This window comes from Lentinula edodes (assembly GCF_021015755.1).
Source record: "Lentinula edodes strain Le(Bin) 0899 ss11 chromosome Unknown C8R40scaffold_7, whole genome shotgun sequence".
Classification (NCBI taxonomy): Eukaryota; Fungi; Basidiomycota; class Agaricomycetes; order Agaricales; family Omphalotaceae; genus Lentinula; species Lentinula edodes.
This window is the reverse complement of record NW_025764313.1, coordinates 538,377-562,418: the sequence shown is the minus strand read 5'-3', so window position 1 is coordinate 562,418 and position 24,042 is coordinate 538,377. Positions and strand designations below refer to the sequence as shown.

The window sequence follows — 24,042 nt, the reverse complement described above, 5'->3', positions numbered from 1 at the left end:
GTTTTTGGTCTGGGTTTTCGTTGGCTTGGCCTTCTTCCCCCCTTTCATCGGTGCAGCACTGGGACCTTCCACGAAAACAACTTCATCATCGCTTTCCACAGCAGCTTTCCTCTTTCCACGCGAAGATGAACCTCCAGATATGGAAGGAATGGCATCCACAACGATTATATTGTTGATGGTGGGCTAGACCGACGAATCAACCCCCGTGCCCCGGGCTGTGACGCATCGACATTGCAGAAGAACGAGAAGCTCCTGAGTTTGACATCACTGGCGAGCCTTTCCTCCCATGAGCAACAAAATTCATAGGCAGATTCTCATCCAATCTTGTCCTCAACCCTTCTGCTCCCAGCAGTCCTTCAACGCTGGGTCTCACTCGCGTCTCCCGCCAGTCTCTCTGGAAAATACTCTCAAAGGAAAATCCATCCTCGAATGTACGGAAGTTTTCTTCTATCCTTGCATCCTTTTGATAGGCCTCCGGAATCCTTCCTTCACCCGTAACTGTGGTTGAAACGCCTCGGAACCTCCGCGGCGCTCCGATGTTGCACCTTCAGAAACAGAAGTTGGCGAGTTTTGATACTGGTTGTATTGATGTTGAAGCTCGTTTCCTGAGGCAAAGCTATCCACAGCACCAGGGACAGGAGACGGTGTTGTCACCATGGTGCCAATGGACTGCGGGCTAATAGGCATAAGCTCGATACCACAGAGTTTCTTTTTCACTCCCCCTACGGAGCCAGCACCGGAATAAACGAACTCAGTACTGTGTTGAGCACTGCTTAACGTCATCGTGGTCGTGGAAGACATCGTCAACTCGACAGACTCGCTAGAGTCGGACTCGGAGTCTGAGTTGTCCGATTCAACATCGACGTCCACACTGAACCCTGCGTCATCTTTGTGGTTGGAAAGATGGGTGTGATGGCTACTGCGGCTAGTGGGACTGCTAAGCCGACTCAAACGACCTTGCTGGCCACTGAAACTCAGAGCCTCCTCGAATGGAGTTAATAAACGGCCATCCGAACGACCACTGGGAGGATCCCCAAACAGCACACGCAACGAGTCTCCGGATACAGTTGGGATGGGAACTTGGATAGGTTCAGCAGAGTTGAGGTCACAATCAAACGAAGAGATATGTTCGTTATTGGGATTGTCGTCAAAGATCAAGGGGTGATAAGCGGAAGAGGAATGATCGAACATCTCTACGTCTTGGCTTTCATCTTCCCCATCGAAATCGTTCGCGTTGGGGTTTTTGGACGGTGGAACTAAGGAGGTGGTACCGAACAACGGGGGAGTCGACGACGACGCCGTTGTCGTAGTTTGAGTAAATTGGTTGAACAACTCGAGGTATCCGTGGTATTTGTCGTGGTGTCACTTGACCCCTTCTGGGATAGAGTTGCGAAAAAAGACGGAGACCAAGGTCTCCAGGACCGCACTCTACCTACCGCACCAGGTGCAAATGATTAAGGAGGCCATCCATGTCGTCTCCGCCGTCCAAGCCCTCCATACCTTCCATACCGTCAAACCCATCCATCCCTCTCAATAACTCATCAAGCGGAATCTCAATCGTCGGTTGAGGAACGCTGAGTGCGCTAGAGGATCGGAATGGCTAGCACCATCGTTATCTTGAGAATTTGAATTCGAGTTTGAATGCAAATGAGGATACGAAAGACTGAGATCTTCGACGTAATTCATACGCGTCGTGAGAGTAGGAGAAGGGTATAACAGCACAGGTGGACCCAAGTCTGAAGAGAAGAGAATAGTGGTTGAGAAGGTGCCTGCGTCCCAAGTGTTCATAAAGGTGTTATTCCTGGGGGCTTAGAGGGCGAGGTGGAGCTCGTCGTCCTCCAGCACTGAGTCGCCGTCAGTTGGGCATCACCACAAACATCCATTTGGTCGTGCGCCTGATCGATAGGTTTGGCAGCGACAGTGCCAGCTTTAGTTCGGAGTTGGCGGATAGCCCCAAGACGTATCTACGCAAGGACCCTGTATATTAAAACCGCATCTTGTCTCATTTTCGGTCGGAGCGCACCTTCACACTGAACATAAAAGGTACTATGTCAGTTATGGAGTCGGTCCCTGGCCCTTGGGGCGTTCGTTTCCAACGACCCAACGATCCCTAACGTCTAGCACCTAGAGTCTTTTGGCAGCGGTTTCGGTGGACCGAGCCATTTCCCGGAAGCATCGGCTTCACGTTCGGATGATCCACGGAGAGCCAGGCTACATAATCACTTGAAGCCTTGAACATGAGGATGTCCACCATCCTAGTCCTCTTTGTCATCCATAAGCAGTTCTGCCTGTACGCTTGGGCATACGGAAGTAATCCAGAGGCAAAATCCCACTGAAAACATCAATTACGACCTTATTCATAGTAAAGGGCTGTCGGAAAATGTAAAAATAGAGGAGAGAAGTATTAAGACGCATAACGCACCACGGAAGCACGGAAGATAAGTAGACCCATCACGAAACTGGAAGATAAGCAGATGCCATTACTAATTGACAAGAATTAGAATACCAAGTTGAACCCGAATTAGCCAGACGCTAAAGCGGGTTTACAGTTGAAGTAAGCGGGACTCCACCCGACTCAACTTGGTAAACACTTCTACCGTCAAAAGGAGGTCAAGAAATAAGCGCCCAGGTCTTTGCGACTTGTTTGTTTGAGGCGGACCTCTGCCGCCGTCTACTCTTCGTGCCCATATGAAGCGACCGCCAGACAATCCAGCTGATAGCGTAGCTCCCCAATGACATTTTGTTGTCATTTTTCAACCACTGGCTTCGTATGTTGTTGCGGTTCGACGGTTCACCGAATTTCGATGGGGAAGGAGGTTTGACCAGGGAGGAGTAGGAGGGAAGACTACGACGATAAGAGCGAAGCAGGAAGAAGCAAGAGGGTCGAGGAGAAAGTCGAGATTGACCATATGATCTCAACGCGACAGCTGCTCCTTCGACCCTCCGAAGCGCATTATCAAAATACCCCGCTTTCATGACGAAGACATCACCGTTCGCGGCGTGCGAGTCGCTACTGACCACCCCTCCGTTCGACCTTGCGATCTCCTTCTGGCTCTTCTACCACGTTGGCACCCAGCCAGCAGCCCCATGTCAACACTATTGTTGAGTTCAGCTTGATTTCACCACTTGAGAGCGAATATGATCTGAAGTGAGAAGAACTTCGCAACTTTTTGAGAGTGAATCTATAAGATTGTGCACACACCTATATCCGACCGATTCGGAGCACTGATCCACATTTACCATTCGAGGCTGGGTGCACACCAATTTGAATGATTGAGAAAGGCCAACGCAGCCCGGATTTGTGCAGAAGAGCGTATCATGTATGAGTGTAAGTAAGTTCAGCATCGGACGCAGTGGAGGGCCCTTATATAGAAAGGTTTAGATTTGAGAGTAATTGACTGAGAGTATGCAACCGCGTTATCGCGCACTGTTCATGCTTCATAACGGGTAAGGTGAGAGAGGAAGAAGAATAAAATCGAGGTACTCTACGTCGCACTGCTCGTGCTCAATAAGGAGTGACACTGAGTCGGGATTGAGATATTAATGCCTGGCCTAAATCAACATAGGCGCGCCCGCGGAAATCTTCTCACGCTATCAAGCGCTGATCGTTTCTGCACCTAAGGGTTTTCTTCTTGCATGGTCTTTTGTGTTGGTTTAAATTGCACCTCCAATGTCGTTCTGTCATATTTAGATAGTGGCTCTCCCAGCTCCTCTGTATCGAGCTACAAAACTGTTTTCCTCATCCATGGTCATTCTTTCAGCAACGGTGGGTGATTTCTTCAATAGATATCAATAGCAGGTTCTTTTCTCACTCAAACGTCTCTCACCTCTGAACACACAATACAACATGGCGCCAGGCCGACGAGGTTTCTCTGGCTCAACCCCGCTCACTCAGGATGAGAAATCATTTTCACCGAAGACGATGGCCCTCAAGCTTCTGCTACCGACGAGGCCAAGACAAAAATCCTAGAGCTCCGAGGCCTGGAGATTTTACAGTTCATCGACGCTTTATTCAATGTTCTAGAATTCCTCCGGTTCAAGACAACAGTCAGAAGGTGGATGGTGATGAGAAGACCCGGAAAGGTGGACTGGCTATCGTTGGCTGGTCTTTTGGGGTCACTTTTTCCCTTTCGGCGATCGCGAACGTAAACTCCTCGTTGGTCTCTAACGGGATGCGAGATCGTGTTGGACAGTATCTACGTGCCCATATTATGTTAGGTGAGCCACAAATCTGCTCTAAAATTGTTTACTTGTTTTGACAAAACCATGGTACATGCAGAGCCCGCGCTCACGGGTTAATTTGTACTTTTCAAAGGTCCTCCAACATCAACTCCGAAAGACTTACTTGGAGGCGTGCTTTGATAACTACGGATCAATCTGCACTGTAGACTATGGTGACGGTATGGGACGTTATCGGGGATAAATCTTACTCGTTCGTCTGGATGACCTTAAGGGAAAGTTCATACGATTTATGATTATAAATGGCGTGAACCATTTCGTGAGTGATTCTTGATTTCCAGGGAAGGCTTACGCTGATATATCATACTATGTATCAGAAGCATTGGGATGAGCCCGAGAAGACAATGGGAGTGTTCAGACGGTTACTAGACACATCTTAAATCCTAGCAACTCGAATTTCATTTGAGTGTGATTGAATTCCCCAATCGTATGCTATGTTGTAACGCCGGTTAAATGGGAAATTCCACGTTAGGACCTGTTAGGGCTATCTGAGCAAGCAGGCCGACATTGGCAGAATGTCAAGCGTGATTACCCGAATCACAAGGAGGATTTTACGAAGTGCAAGGGTACTTTCAAGGATTTCTGGCCCACTCAAACTGGCAGGGCGGTCGCGTCCTTCATTCACAGTCACGTTAGTGTGGATTTTACCGACTTGGATAAACTAGATCGAAGCTTGAAGACGAAAGACGAGCAGCTATATGAGGTGATGGAGGAAGCATTCGAACAATCATCTGGCGCATTCACCCCCAGTTCCCAGCCTCGATCTCTCTCGCTTCTTGCCGCGCGTTTCGATGGTCCATCGGGCATTCAAAACCGTTTGGGTTAGGGAAGTCTTGCGTGGAGGGCTTGTTTCGGCCAGGTTCGGCGTCCAAAACGTCTTCCCCGGGTGATTCATCTCAATCTGTCTCCCAGAATGAATCTACTTCCGAATGCACGTCTTTAAAGGTCGCCGCTTTGAAGCAGCTTCTAATTCATCAGGATGTATTGTCGTCTGAGCCGTTTCAGCGTTAGAAAAATGTGCAAATATTCCGGTATGACTTCCATATATCATTGTGAGTGTCTGAGTAGCTAATCTCATTTGTTTTAGAATCTCGGTGCGGTTGATAAAGAGGCCGAAAGTGTAGACGCCGATACCGAGACGGCTGTAGTGAGTTCTACCACTGTCATGACCTTTATTGCTTTATTGTCCATTGAATCATTCATCCTACATCTAAGCTACGAATATGTCTGAAAGCATCAACAGTAGTCTCTCTACTTCTCCTCGTCGGGAGTCCATCTCTCCCCATTCGCCATCATCTTCATTGGATGGGTGCTTCTCTTTTCTCCCCTAGAGAGTCCGCCAAATCATCAACTAGCACGCACTCGCCCCTGCGACAGCAGACTACCATCAACAAGAACCAGGCGAAAATTTTGACCCCGAATCCTACCATGGTACCGGCACACTCACATCTTTCTCTCCCATATCCAAGCCTCTCTTCTTCCTAGAGACACCACTCATGCCCATTATTTAAAACCACATCCGAAAGTCCTGGAAAAGATTACTAAGTTCAGCTCTCCATCTGTCCTATTCCAGGATTCCCCATCGCCTCCACCATTCGGGTCGCATCACAAGAAAGCACCTCCTAGGCCAAACGTTTCTGCTCCCTCTATTTCTGCGCTTCCATCATCATCATCAAAACAATACTACAATGCAGTACACAAACCTTCAGGATGCTTTGAACGCTTCCATGATACATAACGCAGAGGACAACTACATTGGGGCATTCATAGACAAACCTCGACCTGTCGTTCGTCGTAAACAGAAACAAAGTCCAGACTCTATTTGACGGTGTTCACCTGCCTCGCAAAAAGGCCAAGTTGAACCCATCTACCGTCGCGGCGCCATCGTGATTCGTCTGGCAACAGTTCTGTCTCCATAGTGGTCAGTCAAAACTCGACGACGACGAAGATTTTCTATATCCCAGGCAACATAATGCCAACTGACAAGACGCGCGAGGACGGTGATAGTTACGTGCGGCTCTTTGTAGCAGGCACATGGATTTCATTTTCGGGGCGAGTTGGTTGAAGAATGCGCACGAGTCCACCATACCCAATTCCTCCTCTAAACAGAAAAGGCGTGACCATCGGATGTTGCTGGTCAAGAATTCTGATACGCGTCATATTGGAGCGAAGAACCATCGACAAGGCGAAATCCAAGAATTGGAAGCGGAAGGATAGGATGTTATCCTTTTCAAAAAGAAATTCAGGGTGGGTAGAGCGTATGTTTGCCTCCATTTTTCCTCCTGAAACTTTGGCAGGGTATTGGATTGTTCAAAACTCGGATGCAGAGTTTCCTGGAGATGAGACAGACGATGAAGATGATCTTCCGTACCTGGACCTGTCAGAGGTTCATAAAGTGCAAGCGTCGTCGTCATATCCTTCCGTCGACACTGGGAAGATTGCCATGCCTCTTACAAGCCCAAACTCGAAACCAACAACTCAACCACATGGAATTCCCCGGAGAGCGCTCTCATCAGTTTTCGCAGGACCCCCAAAGTCATCTTTTCTTGAAAGATATCAAATTCCGGAAAAAACCTTCTAGCTCCCCAAATGTTGTAGCTCAATATGCTGACTCTGGAAGTACTTACGAATCCCTCTCCACGTCGTCTGCGTCTTACCCGTCAGTCTCGGTGCCAATCTCTTTCTCCGAACCAATCTCGACCCAGTCAGTGTCCTCCTCCTCGTTATCGGCTCAGTCCTTGCGAAAAAGCTATTCTCAACCAGAACCTCGTAATTCTGTCGAGTGTCATTCACTCCCAGTAAAGGCTTAGCAATCCTCAATTCAACCTGATGCAAGATTGCTGAATCCCCCTGGTTTATCGGAGAAGGCGCTCGGGAAACGAAAGGCTTTCGACGATGGAGTCAAACCTCACGTTAAACGAGGTCGTCCTGCGAAACCTCGTCCTTCCACTGTGCTCGCCAATTCCAGTACGACTCGGTATCATGGACATGTTTCACATACTCATCAGGACGCGTACCATGCTCAAATTCTGTATAAAGCTCGCGAAATCATCTTATCCCAGATAGTGTTGGGCAACATGAATTGTTTTTGCGTACGTCGGCTGTTTCAGCCTCAGGTCTTAGTATGAGATTCGGAGGTCCTCAGGTTTCTAATAACCTTGTCAAGATCCCAAGCTCACAAGGGAATCAAAACGGACATATTCACCAGTTTTACTCTCCTCACGCTTACGTCCAGACCTCTACGCAAACTAATGCGCACATACCTGGATTGACTTCCCCTCCACCTATTGCGGTCGTCGGCAATCCTTTTCTTGGAGATGGCGCAGAATCGGGAGTAGAAGCAGAGGCCACCATCGGACAGAGAGGTCATGACGAACCAGACACGCATTGTGATGGCTGCTGAGAAATTTTTGGTGTTATTGCAGAACGATCCTCAGCAGGCGAAAGACGACATTGAAATGTTGCAGCTGCAGCGTCCTGGTCAGGTATGTCATCGTTTCCCTCGACTTTTCGACTCCGGACTCCTTACTGCTACATAGACCATTGCTACGGGTAATACTTTACCTCAACCTCAGTCAAACGGATCTTTGAATGGTTTCCTGAATATGCCAAGACGTGACGTAGGGATTGGTCACGAAATAACCAACCGCAATTCCAGCGTCCATGGCGATCATAGAGGAGTTGACGTTGGGGAGTGGTTAATTCCTAGCCTTGGGATCCCAGAGGCCGGTGATCAACTGAATTCTGGAATGGAGCCTGGCCTTTATTCTGGGCTTAGCCGTAGTTCCAGAGCAGGGATTGAAATTTCTACTCCCGACCACCCTGCGATTCAATTTGGTCAACAAAAGCATACGTCCATGCCCCCAGACCCAGGTAGCAACGCCACCATCCATCAATCCCTCTATCTTGTTCTCCGTCGAGGACAAGCATGTTATCTCTGATGGTTTAGATATACTCGATTCTTCCGAGAGAGTTTATTACTCCAGTGATCCACTTCCTCATCGAGGTAAACAGAGAATGATTAGCGTTCAGCTAAAGGCTCGAACGCGGCGTAATACGGACCCTCAGTCCTCTGCGACTTCACCCGTACCACAACCCCCTCCGCCTGTCCTCCAGAGTAACGCGTCAAGTCTCGTGTTGGATTACGGTTCCAACTCGGATTAAAAGATGATGAAGACAGCTTGGACTTCGATGTTCATTTTCACACCAGCGTATCCGCTCTTTCCGCCACTCCGGCTACCCTTGCATCCGTCTACAGTCTCATCGTCCCTACAAGAATTAAAGGCAACGCTGAATAATGGAGTCGATGTTATCGTTATCTCTATCGAGAGTGGGTCTGGATTGCAGAAGGGCGGCGAACGCAGTCCGACGTCGACTTTCTCTCTATTTACATTTTTCTAATACTGATGTTGAGGACACACCTATTTTCGAAATTTTGTTGAAGTCAAAAGAAGGACGTGATAAAAACCCGACCTGCCAAAAGTGCCGGATTAAGTTCCAGTCTCTCTGCCGAGAAAGTGATTCCGCATATCGCTCGCTTCTCAGCAGCAGACTGTTTCGAGTCTAATACGTCACCCACACCAGGGCAAATATACTGCTCTAATTTCTACTACAAAGTAGTGGATTTCCTGGACTCTGACCCATCACACACAGTGGAAGTAGCATGGGTACCCAGTCATCTAGGCATCCAGGGAAATGAGCACGCAGACTTCCTTGCTAAAGGCAGGAACGGAACAGAAAAATGAGGCGGTGTGGAATAGATCACTCTCCAATGCCCGACGGATGAACAAGGTACGGGCTGAAAGGGAATGGAAAAAGTTGTGGGAAGCACGGCCTGTTCAAGGTCGTTTTGCGATTGCCAACCAAATCCCACCCTCTCTCAAGCCCACAGCACGACTGAAAGACACACCAAGAGAATTATTTGGACGTCTGATGCAATGTCCGAGTCGGACAGGACATGCATACATAGGTGAGTACTACTCACAGTTTGTACCTAATGAGAATGTTAACTGCCCATGTGGCGAAGAATTGCAGACTTGTGAACACATATAGCTGCAAAAGGCTTCTGAAGACATCTGCCTGAAGGACATACTGGGAATGAGCGAGGGCATTGAAACCCTAACTGAGTTCCTTGACGATAGCGGAGCATTCACCAGGACAGGTAGACCTCGAACAACACCCACTGAGCCCAGCTATACGCCACTGGGGATCTGGGAGGAAATCACATCTCATGAAATGGAAGAAGAAAACGTAACTTTGGAGGCCGACTGGCGTGAAGAGACAATTGAGTCCACCGACGAAGGGACCGAGCCCTAATCATTGTGACATGCAAAACCCAGCTATGGGTGGAGCATACTAATTATTTATCCTTATATCTCAAGACCTATACACATATGGTCGAGCACACAACATCTTCCCCAATTACATACACACTACACATCCATATGACTATACCAACCCACATAGACCCATACCATGACCAGGACATGAGGAATGGAGGTGGACGATGACCAAACAACTGGCCGTCGCACCTTCCCGCGCCTTAGTACTATAGCCTTACTTACTTGCGGTTAATGAAGAGTTCAAAAAAAAAATATATTCCTTAATATGAACCCAAAAATTGTTGATTCAAGAAGAATTGTGATATTTCCAGTCGAAGGAGGAAACGAACATGCAAAATCTAACATGGAATGGGGAAACGAGCGAGTCTAATGCATGTTTGAAAAAGCACAATACTCTTGGTCGCGAGAGAAATCAGGCGGCGGTCGGAGTCAACGTTGGGACTGAAGAGCCGCGAAGTCGACTCCATGCTGCTGGATGCACAGTGGTAAAGTGGCTGACAAGTACCGAGGTGGGAGTATCGCGATCAAATGCAGCGTCAGTATACTTGTCTGGGTACCTGTCATGCCGTGAACTATGGTGTAGTCAGCAAAGGGCACATTGGGCATATATATATACAGATGATTCAGGGACAACTCACCGACACAACTTGCATATGTTGCCTGAATGTTCTAATTTTAAAACCTCTCCCAGTGCTTCCTTCTCTGCACAACTCGTCTCATCCTCATCTTCGTCCCCATCCTCTTTACCCTCTTTATCCCTTCCCGCTTCATTGACTTCTGACCCCTCTGCTTCCCCATTGTTGACCGTTTGACAACTTCCTACGTTTGAAATCATTGTGCCAGAAGGATTATCCGACATCAAGTTGCTTTGTGGGTCCTCCACGTTTTCTAGGTGAGGCTCAACCAATGCAAGGGCATTCAAAGGAGAGACCAGCTGATCCTTCTCTGTGATTCCAGCAAACCCCAAATTTGGGGATTGGAAAATTATGTTCCCAGCTACCAGTTGATTCAAATGAGGCGAAGGTACAACATCCTGGACCATGGGTTCAACACCCCGTGGCACGGTAGGGGCCTTAGCGGAGTGAACGAGAGCCGTCGGTTCTTTTCTATCTAGACGCATACGCTTGGAAGGACTTAAAGAGACACCCTCATTGATACTCGGCGCGCGTTTTAGTAGTGTTCGAATAAGAGGGGGGGATGGTAACGTCGGATACTGTTCCTGATCGGAACTAAGCGATATATCCAACTGAGGAGGAGTTGGTGGAGCTGGTCCTTGGATAGGCTTCTTGTCATCAATCTGTACGTCGTGGACTTGCGCCGCTATATGTACATCGCTGGAAGAGGACACTGGAACAGGCGTGTGATATACAACGGTGCTAGGCGGGCCCATGCGAGATACAGACTGCAGCACCGTAGAGGGATTGGACTGATGGACGTTACTGAAGATGCGAGGATTTTGTGCGCTTTGCGAAGGCGATACTCTGTTCGAAGAAGCATACGAGCGTATGGATTGATTATTTGCAGGAACCGGATAAGAATGAGGAGTCGATGGACGAGATAATTGAGTCTCGAGAGATGCAGTATGTTCCAGCGGAATCATTGGTGATAGTCGATTATGTGGAGGAACAGATGAACGAGAAGATTGGGTTTTGAGAGGTGCAGAATGGCTCTGCCGGTTCATTCGTAATTGGGTAGATTGGATGTTCGAAGGAACAGAATGGCTAAGAGGGATTTTCGAACGAGACGAACAGTTTTCAAAAGGTGTAGGATGGCCCTGCGAGATAATTTGTACTTGAGACGAAGGGTGAGGCGAGGATGCGGAACGTTGTGGATGAGTGATCGTGGGAGAAGGGTACGGGCAGGTTGTGGAAGGCTGGGAACGAGGCTGAGGCTGAGAATGAGAGTGAATGCCAACCTGGGCAGGAACACGGTTCGATTGCGGAGCGTTCGCGTTATACTGGGCCTGTAACACTTGGCCTGGCATCGAGATACCGATGACAGGACGCTCATGAGCGAATGGCGAGATAGACGGAACAGAATGTCGGCGTTGGTTGGCAAGAGACATAACTTCAGAAGCATTATTCGAGGTTCTATGCGCAAAGGTCTGTGGCCGTGATGCTGTTTGGGAAGTTAGATGAACTGATCCGGTTGATTGATGACTGGTATCAGATATTATTAGAGAACGGTTGTTCATATAAGGTTGCTGTTGGTACATGTTCTGATCAACATTTGAGGGAGCCGCCGCTCGGGCTTGCGGAGGTCGTTGGTAGTCGACATTGAGCGACATGTCTAATCAGCAAAATCAGTAAAGCAGTACTGAGTGATTGAGCGAGTAGTATCTACATACCGTCGGGACTGTTATCGCTTTTCAAAAGTACTCCGAGAGCTAACCCGTCGTTGACAAATCTTTCGATAGTCGATGTGAGAGCTGCATACTGTCTTCGTAATCGTTCGACCTCCTGCTGAAGATCATGACAGACAGCAGGAAGTGCTTCAGGGGATGCAGCGAATAATGCATGATAGCGATCTGCTCTGTCCTTATAGAAGTCTCGCTCCGGGCCAATACTCTTCAATGTACGGTCAAGGATCTCGTTATCTTGCCAAAGTTCCTTCATGCTGGTTTCCATAGAAGACTTGGTATTCCTCAATGCTGCATTTCCCGCTCTAAGGGTTGTATTCTCATTTCTAAGGGCCACGTTCTCGATTTTGAGAGTTACCAATTCCTGTGACATTCCAAAATAAAAGCCCCATTCAGTCATACATTCGTTGGCAAAGCCAGAGAGCATCGTCATCACCGTCCGACTGCGAGCAAAGTTATCTGATTCTGCCTGAGTTCGTGAACTATAAAGAATTAGCGCAATTGCCTCAATTATTCAGTCAGGGACAAACTTTTTTTCCGCCGACCCTTCAGAGCTTGCTATATTGATTTCAGAGGCCATCAGAAACACCCCTTGACTTGGATTTTTTAGTATTCCAGATTGGGCGAGAAAGAAATATGGTGGATGAGTGGATGACTTCCCGTAAGAAAAATTCATAAAAGTCTCGTTTTATTTTCCGTCTTATGGAATCGAAAGGTACATATGTGACTTGGTGTGAAAGAAATTGATCCGTGACAGATAATTATTCAGCAATAGTGGATGACTTACGCGTAGTGACTTTTTGAGAAAAGGCTCTTGCAGCTGTTTGCATAACTAATGGCAGTAATTCGATCGAGCAATTATGTAGAATACGTAGGGATGAATAATTACTTAGTAAAAGACTTCGCATCCATACTTACGCCAAATCATTGAGTTCCTCCCGGGGCAGAACGTTATTCGCAGAGGATGGAGTCTGAATGCCAGAAAGCTCTAAGCGTTTGTTCGTGAGCGAATGTATACAACGCGGGAAGTAGAAGATACCGTCAGGCTGGTAGGTATGATCAGCGAGTGTAGAAATGAGGATAATGATTGAGCAACGTACCATGCGGATGATTCCCATTACCCACATTCGCCGCTGTTGACCCGAGCAAAACACCAATCGATATAGAGTCATGCTTGGGGGTCAAACGTCATGTTAACGTTTCTTTCAACGACTCGTAAGTCAGAGTCCACCCAGGATACTGCATACTACTCTGCGGTCACTTCAGAGGGCTTGTTGAATACCATCCATGAACTGTCCACGCTCTTCGCCGAAGAGGATATTCTGGGCGCTGCAGCAACACCATTGTTAAATTCACCCCGGTGCGCCGGGGCAGGCATGAGTTTACCAGGATAAGGAGAGACGACGCTATTCTTTGCATGGAGTTTGACGGAGAATTCGGATTGAGGAATAGTGAAAGCCTCGCGGGAGATAGAGATAATGGATCCAGGACTTGAAGTGAATATCGCCCGGCTATAGGGTAGCGCTGGTGTACGTGCTCTACAATGAGACAGACTTGCATTTGGTGGTCTTTAGCTTACTCGTGCTCACTGGATTCTTTATCGCGGAATCCTCAGGGAAACGTTTATGCCGAACCGGAGAGATATAGAGCAACGGCGCCACTTTGAAGGCCAAACGTCAAAAACGAGGCACCTGTGAAACAATTGAACTGTACTTCGGGGGTACCGGTAAAAGATCGCGATGCCCAGTTCTGGAGAAGGCGGCGATGTAGAAGAAAACACACTAGGGGTTGTAGAGCCTGTAAGGTGAGATCATCACTGGTGTAATAGTGGAAATCTGTACAGGTGGTGGATTCGTTTGACATTCAGAATGTGGCGGGAAATGGCGAAGGCAATTCCCCAGTAACTGATATGAGACAATCAATGATGGCATTTACGATGGCGAGAATGTGTCTAAGAGCAGTAAATTCCATTCGGTGCTAATTGAAAGATTGTGATGCTTGTCCGGGAAGGGAGACAAATATAACAGAAGAAGTTTCAACACTAAAATGCCTAGTCAGAGCCGAAGATATTTGATGTGAGGGAAAACTTACTCTGTCGAGTCTGACTGGATCTCGTGAAGTGTCCATCCATAAGCAATTTTTCATTAGATCGCAAAAACAACACCCTACCTTTTGACCGCCTCCAAAAGAGATGCCTGAGCCTTCACAGGAAATTGACCACGGCGATGATCCTCATCCGTGAAGTTTTTCCTACTTGATTTAAAGAGCTCTGGCCTAACCTCATCAAGCTTCTTTGCAGCCAACCCTGCAGCCTCCATGAAGGAGGGGTCCACCTTTCCATCAGCGCCCTTCGGAGGAGGAACGACAACCCCGTACACAAGGTCGTTGTTAACAAGGGGCATTGGGCAGCTGTTCATAGCACCATAGGTTGAAAAATCAGGCTGGGACACAAAATGCTATGCCCGGATTAGTGAGGTCGACCTTGATGAGCTTCAACCCATGGGTGGAACCTTCGCCTACCATCTGATCCAGTGACCAAATGCTGTCGCGACGGTCGGGATCAACCCGCTCTTTACCGAGGTACCCGGAGGTGCTGCCAAGCATATCGCTGAGGTGAAGGCCGGCGTAGATTGAGCTGGCATTCTGGGCATGGCTGAACTTCGGCTGGTACCCGAAGGCTCCGCCCTTGGCTCGCTGCCTTCTAGCCCTCCGCTTTGCATGCTGTCAAGATTGATTTGAAGGAGGCTTAGCCATCGAACTGGCGAAGCAGGCGGCGGTTGAGGGGCCCGTGGACGCTTTCGAGCCCTAGCGCTAGGGACATCTACGAAGGACGCCTTTCGCTTGCCTGACGACCTCGACGAGCCTGGGCGGGAGGGGGTAGGATCCAGCGGAGCATGCTGGGAGCCAGAATAGGGGCTTCGGCTAGGGCGGGCATGGGGAGGCCTGACGGGGTGGACAAAGGACTAGCAGGTGGGGAGGCGGAGGGGCTGAAGGGAGGAGGGGGATGAGGGGAATCCACGAAGTCGGGTCGAATACCATCCCGGGCCAGTTCTGCAGCTCAAATGGTGTCCTGTAGGTTAAAGCCATCGGCAGCCCTAATTGGAAGTCCAGTCCAGTCGGCAAATGCTCTCCCTGAGCGAGTCTGCTCAAACAAACAGTTACAAAGGCGTATCCAAGCTCAGAATAGGTTGACGTGCCGTTCTAGGTCCAGTCGGGGGCTGCAACTGCCAACGCGTTCAGCAAAACAAATGAAGCGGCGGGTAAATGAGGCGTGAGTTAAGAAAAACGTAGGCTACTGACGGAGGGCTCCGGGTAATTCAGCTAGCGCCCAGGCATAAATACCAGCCGTCTTTCCGGAGCCTCCGGCATAGAGCAACGTACCGTTGGTCATGAATGACACCAGAACCCAGAGCCAGAGCTGGCAGGCCACGTTCCTCATGGGCCAGCAACCATTTTGATGGTGTGTAACAAAGGGCAGCAACTTCAGCGTCCGCTCTAGGGCATCTTTACAGGGCATGTGATTATGTGGTGCATAGAGTAAAAAGTTTTAGAAAAGAGCTCAGTTCAGCACAGTGAAACTAGCTCACTTCATCCTATAACTACTGTTGGGTGGTGTAGGCTGGTTTGTACATATGTATTAGTATTGGTTGGACCACGAATCAGCGGAAAAAGCACAGACAGGATAATCGAATTGCATAAATATCATTGCCCTTCACTGGTAGGGAACTGATTAAGCTCGATGGGCGGACTAACCGTGGTCATTGCCCAACCTAGAAAGGATGATCAGCAAATGAATTTGAGTGAATCCTAGGTTTCCTTACCTTCATTGCTGCATTCTCTCTCTTTACGTTGCTGTTGTTCAGTTTTCCAGCCTCAAACCATCTGAAACACCAAAAGGCATAGTTAGTGGATCCGCATACTATATCAACATGCCTCCCCCGCCTACCCTCGTGCATGGCTCGGCGTCAGACCACGGGCATGGATCATCTACACCACCTCCGCGAGCATTAAAAAAAGACCACCGACTGCTCTTGCTGCCCCGATGTTGACACCGAGAATAGAACTCATAGAAATTCTCCGCACCAGAACCAACGACGCCGCCGGTTCCCTCCTTCGCGTCATTGCCTTCCTTTCCTTCTTTGCCAATGATACGATCACTTGCCTCCTCATATTCGGCCCGCTCTGTTCACTCTGCTCCTCCCTCTCCTCTTTCTCCGCATTCCCCATCCTGTGACATAGTGTGCTTGCAGCTATGAAAGAGTCGGTATCCAGAGCAGCGACTCCTCTTGAAATATCAATTGTCAGGTACCGATGAATGGCGAGATCGTATCCGGCGATTCGGGCGGTACAGGTCCAAGTTTTTCTCTAGGCCCTCGTTAACCAACCCCTTCCAAGTATCATTCAACGCCACGTTGAACAAGACCGCTGATGAGTTTCCATCCTGCGGAGTGAGGGTTTTCGAAGTGTTGTCCCTGTACATTCCAACCTTAGGCATCCAAAAGGCGGAGTTGAATGTGGGTTGAAGGCAGAGACGTTCGCAGAATAGGCGAGGGAGAGAGTGGTGTGGCGGGCATAGGATATAAGTCGCTATTATGAGAACCTGGTGTGGAAGACGATAGAAGGTTACAGCAGGGAAAAGACGTCACAAGAAAGACACCTGCCTTATACAAAATTGCGTTTCCTTCGGAATTATGTCCTCCGTCTCCTTACCTCACCCAATCTCTTAGCCCATTCACGTTCGGGAGGCCGGAGTTGTCAACCTTACCCTCGATGAAAGTTACGGCCAAGGTGTAGTTCAGCCATATAGTGTTGAGCCATTCGTCGTCACCAGAATGGAGGTAGTAATTATCATTATCTGGGGAAAAAACAGGGCAGTCAGTGAGACATCACCCGGGAGAGGTGCAGGACAAGACCCAACGGAGAAGGAGGAGGTACTAGTCCACCGGCTTTAGGCGGTACCCCATAAACCGATTCGAAACACGCCGCCGGAGAAATATTCGAAAATGCTGGGCTTGCTACACTGGAAGCTCCTGGAGCGGTAGATAGCTGATGCCCTCGTGCTGATGATGGCGAATCCAGAGTGGGAGTGCTCCAGCTGTCGGAGCCTAAGGCCACCGAATTTCGAAATTTAGAGGCCGCTGCGGAATGAGCTGGGACTGAGGCAGATCATAGGGAGGGAGGCCTTCATCGTCGCTGAAGTGGGGCCGTAAGCACCGGGAGGCAAATGCAGAGGACATGAACTCCTCAGAGTAGGTGAATACGCTAGAGATGAACCTGGAAGCGAGGGAGGTCGGGGTATGGACGATGGAGTTGCGAATCCACAAAGAAGTCGAATTTACTAATGAATATGACGTTGTTAAAGTCGGAGAAGCAAAGTATAAGCTGGCCCTGCTGGACGGGGAGCTCGGGCTTGCTCCATAGCCATCGCCTCAACGCCTGGTGCGTTCTCGAAGTTTCTCAACCCTCTAGCGCCATTTCCTATCCAGATCTCATCATATAAAGTCTCCAGCTCATCATCTGTCCTTCTTTCCTTCTGAAAGTATGTTGAAATTGGGGATGCCGAGGGCAGAGGTGAACTTGGGTATGGAGGTGTGGGCGAATGTTAGATAGATAATTCCGGCAGAAGTAGGGGTTGGATTCGGACAGTATTCCAGGATTTCATCATTATAAAACGCAGAAGCTGCGTAGTCCAGATAATCAACAAGATATGAAGAAAATTCTAGCACTTACTTTGAGGATGCAGGGGTCGGTGAGCGAACCATCCAAAGGCTACCGTAGCCTCTGCAGCTTATATAGCCGGGTAGCGAGGGTGAATACGAGTCCAGTAAGCCTATTTAGAGGTAAACGCGATCAGAAACGAACAAGATATTTAAAAAATCCCAACACTTACTTTGAGGACACAGGGGACGGTGAGCGAACCATCAAATGGCCACCGTAGCCTCTGCAGCTTATATAACCGGGTAGCGAGGGTGAATATGATTCCAACAAGCCCATTGAGAGCAAATCGCAATGAGAAACAAGATATACAAATTAATATCCCGCATGTCCAGTCGAAGAGTATTTGCGCTCTCCATCGACATACCACAAAAGCCCGGAACGAGGTGCGCATGGCTAGTTAGGTCGCATTCAGAACATTTTCGTGCGTTCTGACGACCAAGCGGAAGTTTTCATGGCACTTCTTATGACATGTGTAATGGCAATCTTCGCACTAGTAACCCGTGGCATTGAGTGAGAAGTCGCTACAAAAGGCGCAGAGCATGAGCTGATGTAACTGCTTTTGAAAAAACTTGTGCCTGCTCATCACATGCACTTCGCCCTTCCGTTTACGCACAATGCCTTAACGACCTACACCGCCGAGAGGTGCATCGATCTGGCGTTTTCAGACGTTTTCGTTGACTGATTATTTGTCGATGAGCGTCCACGTATGAAGATGACACGTTTGCGACAGACCCACCAAAGTTCTAAGTGCAAGAGAATAGCACCTGCAGGCTCGACTGCAAACCATGCCTCGATACCTTCGGATGGTTGCTGTGGTATACCATCTCCCATGCGTCCCTGAGGACCAAAGCCACCAGGAGGAGCAGCGCCAAAGCTGAGAGGGATGTTCAGGTCCGCCGAGTTTGAATGACCAGCATCACCATGCATAGCGCCAGCAGGAACCCAGCCACCTTGTCCGCTCTCCATAAATACCTTTTGCCTTCTCAAAGCTTCGACAAGATCACTGATGCGGATCCATAATAGACTTATAGGAACCGCATGTGTTCCACCGACCTGCTTGTCGTAAACAGCAATTTCGACTTCGTTTGCCTTGTCAGAGCGATTTCAAAGTCTTCATTCTAACGATCTGTGCGGGAAGGATGTGATCGAGCTAGTTGGGTGCCTTCGACTTTGAGTGATACGGAGGTTTCAACGACTTGGTTTTTCGATGAACGAAATCGAGTTATGATGGGTGCATGGTCTAGCTCTCTGGCGCCTTGAACAGTGACTGAGAGAGTAGGTTTTGCTCGGAGGGTTTCTTTCCATTTTCCTTCGATTCTTGTACTGTCTGAAAGGGTACAAGTTATAGAATGAGCGGAAATTCCAATGCAGATGTAAAGGCACTAGGTTCTTCCTCTTCCTTGGCGAGGGCATCGTCCAAAAAATGCAGATTTTTGTACCGTCTTTGAGCCAATGGAAGAAGCTGTATTTTCTTCTCACTTTCTATCTTCTTGCTCTCCGCGTCCTGCCTCAATTTCTTGTCTCCATCAGCCTGGTACTTGTACTGCATTTTGACTTGAAGTTTGAAATCGAGCTGGTGCGGCATTTTCGAGATTTTAGCTGATGTAAGGGGAGTCTCGGCTTTGATTAGAGTATGCTTTAGTTTGGGGCGATCCGGAAGCACTTGCTTCATAGATGTGTCCGCTGGGTTGTCGCAGCCGTTTCGGTCCTCCTTCGGAGGAACCGGCAACTGCAGAACCTCGCCAGCTTTTAAGCAGTCATTGACGACGATCTCATGGTAGACTTCCTTGTTGGTGTTAAACTCCTTTAAAACCCCCTCAGTTTGGGCATTTGGGGCGAATTTGGTGAACATGCCAAGCATTTGATGACCAGCAAGAGTGCTGATGTTGATGTCGTGGCGAATGACTGTGGCAGAGGTAGTGGGGGGGGGAAGGAACTTTGACGAGGCAAGGTCCAACGAGTCAAGGCTGATGGCCTTGTCCCTTTTGTCGTAGAGACCGAGAGCGAGAAGACGGTCGACCTCGAGTTCAGAGTTGGATAGCCAGACACCGACATGGTCTCCACGTTGGTAGGTGATTCCAGAACCCTCGATATTGAGTTTGACTTGGAGAAATTCGCGGGCAACAGTCAGAGGAGCTGGATAAGGATTTTTAGCGTCGTGGACTCTCTTGGTCTTCGTAAGCGCACGGGCAGAAGGTTCACCTGAGGAATGGATGATCGAACGCCGAAATTAAGCTTTCACATACCAAGATAGACCTTCTCTTCTGGGTGGGACTCAAGCAGCGAAGACGGCGGTATCACCACCCTGGCCCTCTTCAACACCCATGGCGGTATCGAAAGCCTCACACATTCCACCCTTCCGTTCCAAGTAGTGTTTTTCTATATTCCTATCGTCGTCACCCTTGCCACGAATGTCCATTCGAGTGCAATGTCCACGTATTGTGAGATGACGTTGTAATGCTCGTAGGTTTGTTTCCGAAGACAACATATTTGAGACCGGAAAGATCGAGAGCGCCTTTACTGAACTCGAAGGATTTGTCCTGGAGGTTCTGCATGAGCTGGACAGCGTTGTCGGGTGGTTCGGTGGGTAGCCATAACAAGGAAGACGGCGCAGTCCTCCGGAACGGTATCTGGTGAGTCAAAGTCGTATTCTTCAGGATCGCGCACAAGCAAAGTGAGGCCGAATTCTGCCTTGGCTTCCTTAGCGAGACGAATTGGCGTATTCCTATCGTGTATTCTTTTGGGGAATCGGAGGAATTAGAGACAGTGGGCGATGTCAGGAGGGACGAAGACGAAGCAGGGATGGTCAACGACAATAAATGAGATGTCCCATTGATGGACAGTAATGGATCCAGATTGGTAGGTGAAAGTAGGTGAAGTAGGTCTGGTAATTGGAATACGGTCATCGAAATTAGGCGTTGGTAACCCAGGTCGACTATCCCATACGCCACTTGAACCACGATCTACCGGATTAGAAGCGAATCATACGCGATATGGGTGGATAGAAGCAGGCGCAAGGGATAGTTTCTGGAAATAACGTTGGGTGCGGGTTTGAATCAAGAGTGGGTTCCAGATCCGATCTAGTAGAAGGTCCAAGTGGAGAGGACGATGAGATTGATGGTGATTCAGGCGCTTCGAGTGGCCAAGGCGTTGACGAGGATGACGGTTGAGAAGTCTTTGGCTTCAACTTGTTTGAAGTAGGGACGCCAGGAAATGTCAACAGCGTTGAACTGTCTGGTCACCCATCAGATTTGTCTAGCTCATTGATACTTGGAAGTTGTGCATTGTGCGCATTGTATTCGGATGAAGTGGAGAATGAATGAGTAGAGCGATGAGCTGGAGAAGACCCCGGTGACGGTAGACCGATGTGGATAGTGAAATGAGAGAATGCGAGGAGATGGATGAGGTTGATGCAGATGCGGATGATGATCCAAATGATGCAAAAGCGCTAGTGAAGCGGGACGCGGTGTTCGATGTTGATGATGATGATGAGGAAGATGTCGACGAAGAGGAATGAGGAAAATTTGTAGTTGGCGATCCTGGAACGGTCGAAGGGGTAGTCAAACCCGTTAAAGTAGACAGCGCTGCTGCAGGTGATCCGAGACCGTGGAGCGCACACTAATATCCAAGCTTGGAGGACTGACTCTAAGCATTGAAGAAGGCGGCGGGAGATTGGTGTTGAGCCCGAATTTTGCAAGGCTTTCTTCCAATCTGAATATCTGCGATGCTCCGGCTAGATTTCTGAGTCACAGAATTTCCTCCGCTTGGGCTCGTTCTGTGCATGGAGAAATTCATGCGCTGCACTGAGGAAAAAGCGGATCAAAACTTACGAAGCGAATCGAAAGAAAGAGCAAGATAGCTAAGCGCTGATAGACGAGTATCGTGACCGTGGAGTCCGGTCCGACTTACCGCGCATTGAGTCCTTCAAGTCTGTCATGGGGAGCGGAAAGAAATCGAAGAAAAGAAAACGCTGTACAAAACCCTTTCGTCAGTACCGCAATTGATCACGAGGATCATGCTTATATTCATCCTCAGCCTTCTCAAAGTTACCGACGGAGCTTCAGCATCTTAGTTTGCGAGGCTTGAAATACAACAGCTTTGCCAGTTGTCCAACAAAGGGCGCAAGAATTTAACTCTGAATATAGCTGAATATCGGATTAGTATGCAAGTTTTTTTGGGAAATGTGTTGCAATGGTCCTTTCTTCCTCGATATTATTAGCGCGCGCGAAAATCGTCTCACGGCACCAGCGTTATGTAATCTCAGGTAGGCGGCCGCACATGCCCCTACATGCCCCTTCCTGACTCTAGTGTTGCCGGAATACAAGATTGCAAGATGAGATGGCTTAAGATGGCTTATCTTAAGAAACGTCTCAAGGTGAACATGTTTGTTTAGTAATTTTTACCAATCGCTCGTTGCTGCCACAGTCCACTACTTCCAACACTGCGTTACTGATCCATGTGAAAAATCTCTTGTTATCCTACTGGATTGTCAACCTTGACATTACATTAGCCTGTTGGTGCGTTGGCGCGTCACTTAGAGAACTTGGAGCAATCGACTTTACTTCACTCATTCTTGGGTTGCAAGAGTGGATGAATCACGGGGCACCACTGGCATGACCGATATCGATGCTTCTATACTACATGATCTTCTTACAAGTGGTGAAATTGACAGACTTGTAGACCTTATTGGGTCTTCACGCAAATGAACAAACCTCTACAATGTACTTTTTTTTGAGTATCAAGTCTGGGTGGAGTTGTGTATTGTATCAAGCGGCCATGTGTATTTTCACTGATAAGGAAAAATGATCTTAATACGTCTTGTGAAAAAAGTGTCTTAAGATGTCTTAAGGTGGAAAATTCGTGATCTTAAGACTGTCTTCGTCTTGTATTCCGGTAACACTACCTGACTCTTTGCAGTGTCCGCCATTTGTCTTCGATATGCGCGATGAACGTTGGCCGGACCATCTTACACCCCTTATTTTCTTGTTGCTTAAATATCCTACCTTCGCTCAGCTACTGTGTACTGCCAACTGTTTTCCAACACAACTCAGGCGCAAATGTCACTCACAACCGACTGTGACATCGACCGTGTCGAACAGGTAATCGCAGATGCTGTCAGCGTACACATCGCACCCATATCGTTTGATTTACCTGACATCCTCGCAGACGGGTTACATCAATTTGTTTGTGAAGGAATGCTGATTGGTACAGGCTTGCCAGCTCAATGGATTGTGACGGTGCCTGTTCAACCTGGGTTGCGCAGCTAGGACGATCTCAGGTGTACAGGACCATTTACGATGAAGGGGAAGCTGTTCACGGCTTCCGTGGCGACGATAGTGGTCAACACACTTCTGTCTGGAGGGCGGCAACCAATTTGCTTCGGGTGGTATTGGCGGTGACGAGATGCTGCCAGGCGGTGCATTATTTGAGTGGGAGGATGGTGTCAATGTACATGCGGTGGTTACAAGACAGCTATGTCTATTGCTGAAGTGAATGAGTTGACGCCTGATGGTGGAAACATCAAGCCAGCTCCGACGGCACATTTGCGATGTCAAGGCGGTCGCAGCGTCCCCAGAAGACGTCACTCCCAATTCTCATGCCCTTGGGTCTTCCTTCATGTTTGGGGAACAGCAAGATCCGTCCGCCGCAGAACCTGCGTTGACGTCTGACCCGAAGTTGGTTTCACAGTCATTTAAATTTTGACAGGAGAAGGGTAAAGGAAAAGGTATGTTGGGGGCCTACTGTGTGAACAATCACTGACTTTGCTTCCTGTTCAGATGTGGTCTCTGCGCAAGGGCCAAAAGTTGTCTCTAAGTCGACCCGTAAGCGAACCTTGCCAGTAATGTCTACTGACTCCTGAGGCGGCGCCCAGCAAAGTCCAGAAGGTTGTTTAACAGTCAGCCTGATAGTACCATATACTACTTTGTATGGCTTTGGCACCTGTATATAAATCAACGCCATGTGTATTCTTGATAGATACGGCGCCAGTAATGTATGTCAATGTATAATCTATCAGAACTATTGTATCTACCTCTGGAGTAGGGGGCTTTTTGAGACGCGATCGCTATTTTGGTCATGAAACCAGTGACTCAAGCAAGGTTTGTGTCCCCAGGGGGGGCAACTAGTGATCTAAGTGTCTCTTGATATTTGGTGACCTAATGTTTCCGCAGTCTAATTTAGTCAATGTCTGCTGACACGGGCCGGGAAAGTGGTACGCTTTCACGACGCACTGGAATCAAATGGGTCGCTGGCGAAGCTTGTCAAGCATTTGTCCATTCAGTTCATATTCTCTTCTAATCCAACTCATCTGCAACAAAAAGGACTTTCAATATACACGCATATTCTTCAATCTTGTTCCCCATCCTCTTTGAATCTGGACCTTCC

The 24,042-nt window shown here is 48.5% G+C and overlaps 5 protein-coding genes across 5 annotated transcripts; 3 read left to right on the top strand and 2 right to left on the bottom strand.

Annotated features, from left to right (window-relative positions):
* Positions 1-16: 16 nt before the first annotated feature.
* C8R40DRAFT_1222156 (uncharacterized protein) lies at positions 17-3,320 on the bottom strand (the record flags this gene model as incomplete). The annotated part of the gene is made up of 9 exons (XM_046233275.1): positions 17-1,332; positions 1,442-1,600; positions 1,878-1,964; positions 2,024-2,110; positions 2,156-2,332; positions 2,423-2,459; positions 2,660-2,969; positions 3,019-3,125; positions 3,262-3,320. 9 exons carry the CDS (start codon positions 3,318-3,320, stop codon positions 448-450), a joined length of 1,908 nt encoding a protein of 635 aa, XP_046089363.1. The 3' UTR covers positions 17-447.
* A 1,227-nt stretch (positions 3,321-4,547) lies between these two features.
* C8R40DRAFT_1067297 (uncharacterized protein) lies at positions 4,548-8,403 on the top strand (the record flags this gene model as incomplete). Its single annotated transcript, XM_046225889.1, has 15 exons — positions 4,548-4,589; positions 4,712-5,060; positions 5,245-5,270; positions 5,327-5,386; positions 5,455-5,670; positions 5,813-5,932; positions 6,010-6,125; positions 6,382-6,497; positions 6,537-6,774; positions 6,821-6,943; positions 7,076-7,331; positions 7,475-7,573; positions 7,665-7,724; positions 7,779-8,112; positions 8,189-8,403. 15 exons carry the CDS (start codon positions 4,548-4,550, stop codon positions 8,401-8,403), a joined length of 2,370 nt encoding a protein of 789 aa, XP_046089362.1.
* A 1,590-nt stretch (positions 8,404-9,993) lies between these two features.
* Positions 9,994-20,077, bottom strand: C8R40DRAFT_1222149 (uncharacterized protein; the record flags this gene model as incomplete). The annotated part of the gene is made up of 30 exons (XM_046233274.1): positions 9,994-10,138; positions 10,220-11,870; positions 11,929-12,422; positions 12,728-12,772; positions 12,859-12,986; positions 13,041-13,113; positions 13,188-13,464; positions 13,520-13,600; positions 13,632-13,689; positions 13,723-13,775; positions 14,032-14,051; positions 14,110-14,349; positions 14,461-14,903; positions 14,977-15,082; positions 15,322-15,444; positions 15,528-15,559; positions 15,762-15,822; positions 15,932-16,225; positions 16,290-16,540; positions 16,656-16,795; positions 16,909-17,045; positions 17,155-17,278; positions 17,338-17,516; positions 17,671-17,770; positions 18,023-18,051; positions 18,272-18,285; positions 18,391-18,747; positions 18,840-18,985; positions 19,042-19,860; positions 19,960-20,077. The coding sequence occupies 30 exons, from the start codon at positions 20,075-20,077 to the stop codon at positions 9,994-9,996; spliced, it is 6,738 nt and encodes a 2,245-aa protein (XP_046089361.1).
* Positions 20,078-20,211: 134 nt separating this feature from the next.
* On the top strand, positions 20,212-21,175 carry C8R40DRAFT_1067295 (uncharacterized protein; the record flags this gene model as incomplete). The annotated part of the gene is made up of 5 exons (XM_046225888.1): positions 20,212-20,291; positions 20,316-20,463; positions 20,664-20,823; positions 20,860-20,944; positions 21,034-21,175. The coding sequence occupies 5 exons, from the start codon at positions 20,212-20,214 to the stop codon at positions 21,173-21,175; spliced, it is 615 nt and encodes a 204-aa protein (XP_046089360.1).
* A 1,540-nt stretch (positions 21,176-22,715) lies between these two features.
* C8R40DRAFT_1167682 (uncharacterized protein) lies at positions 22,716-23,501 on the top strand (the record flags this gene model as incomplete). Its single annotated transcript, XM_046231062.1, has 6 exons — positions 22,716-22,828; positions 22,870-22,936; positions 22,996-23,106; positions 23,188-23,333; positions 23,365-23,383; positions 23,436-23,501. 6 exons carry the CDS (start codon positions 22,716-22,718, stop codon positions 23,499-23,501), a joined length of 522 nt encoding a protein of 173 aa, XP_046089359.1.
* Between the last annotated feature and the right edge of the window lie 541 nt (positions 23,502-24,042).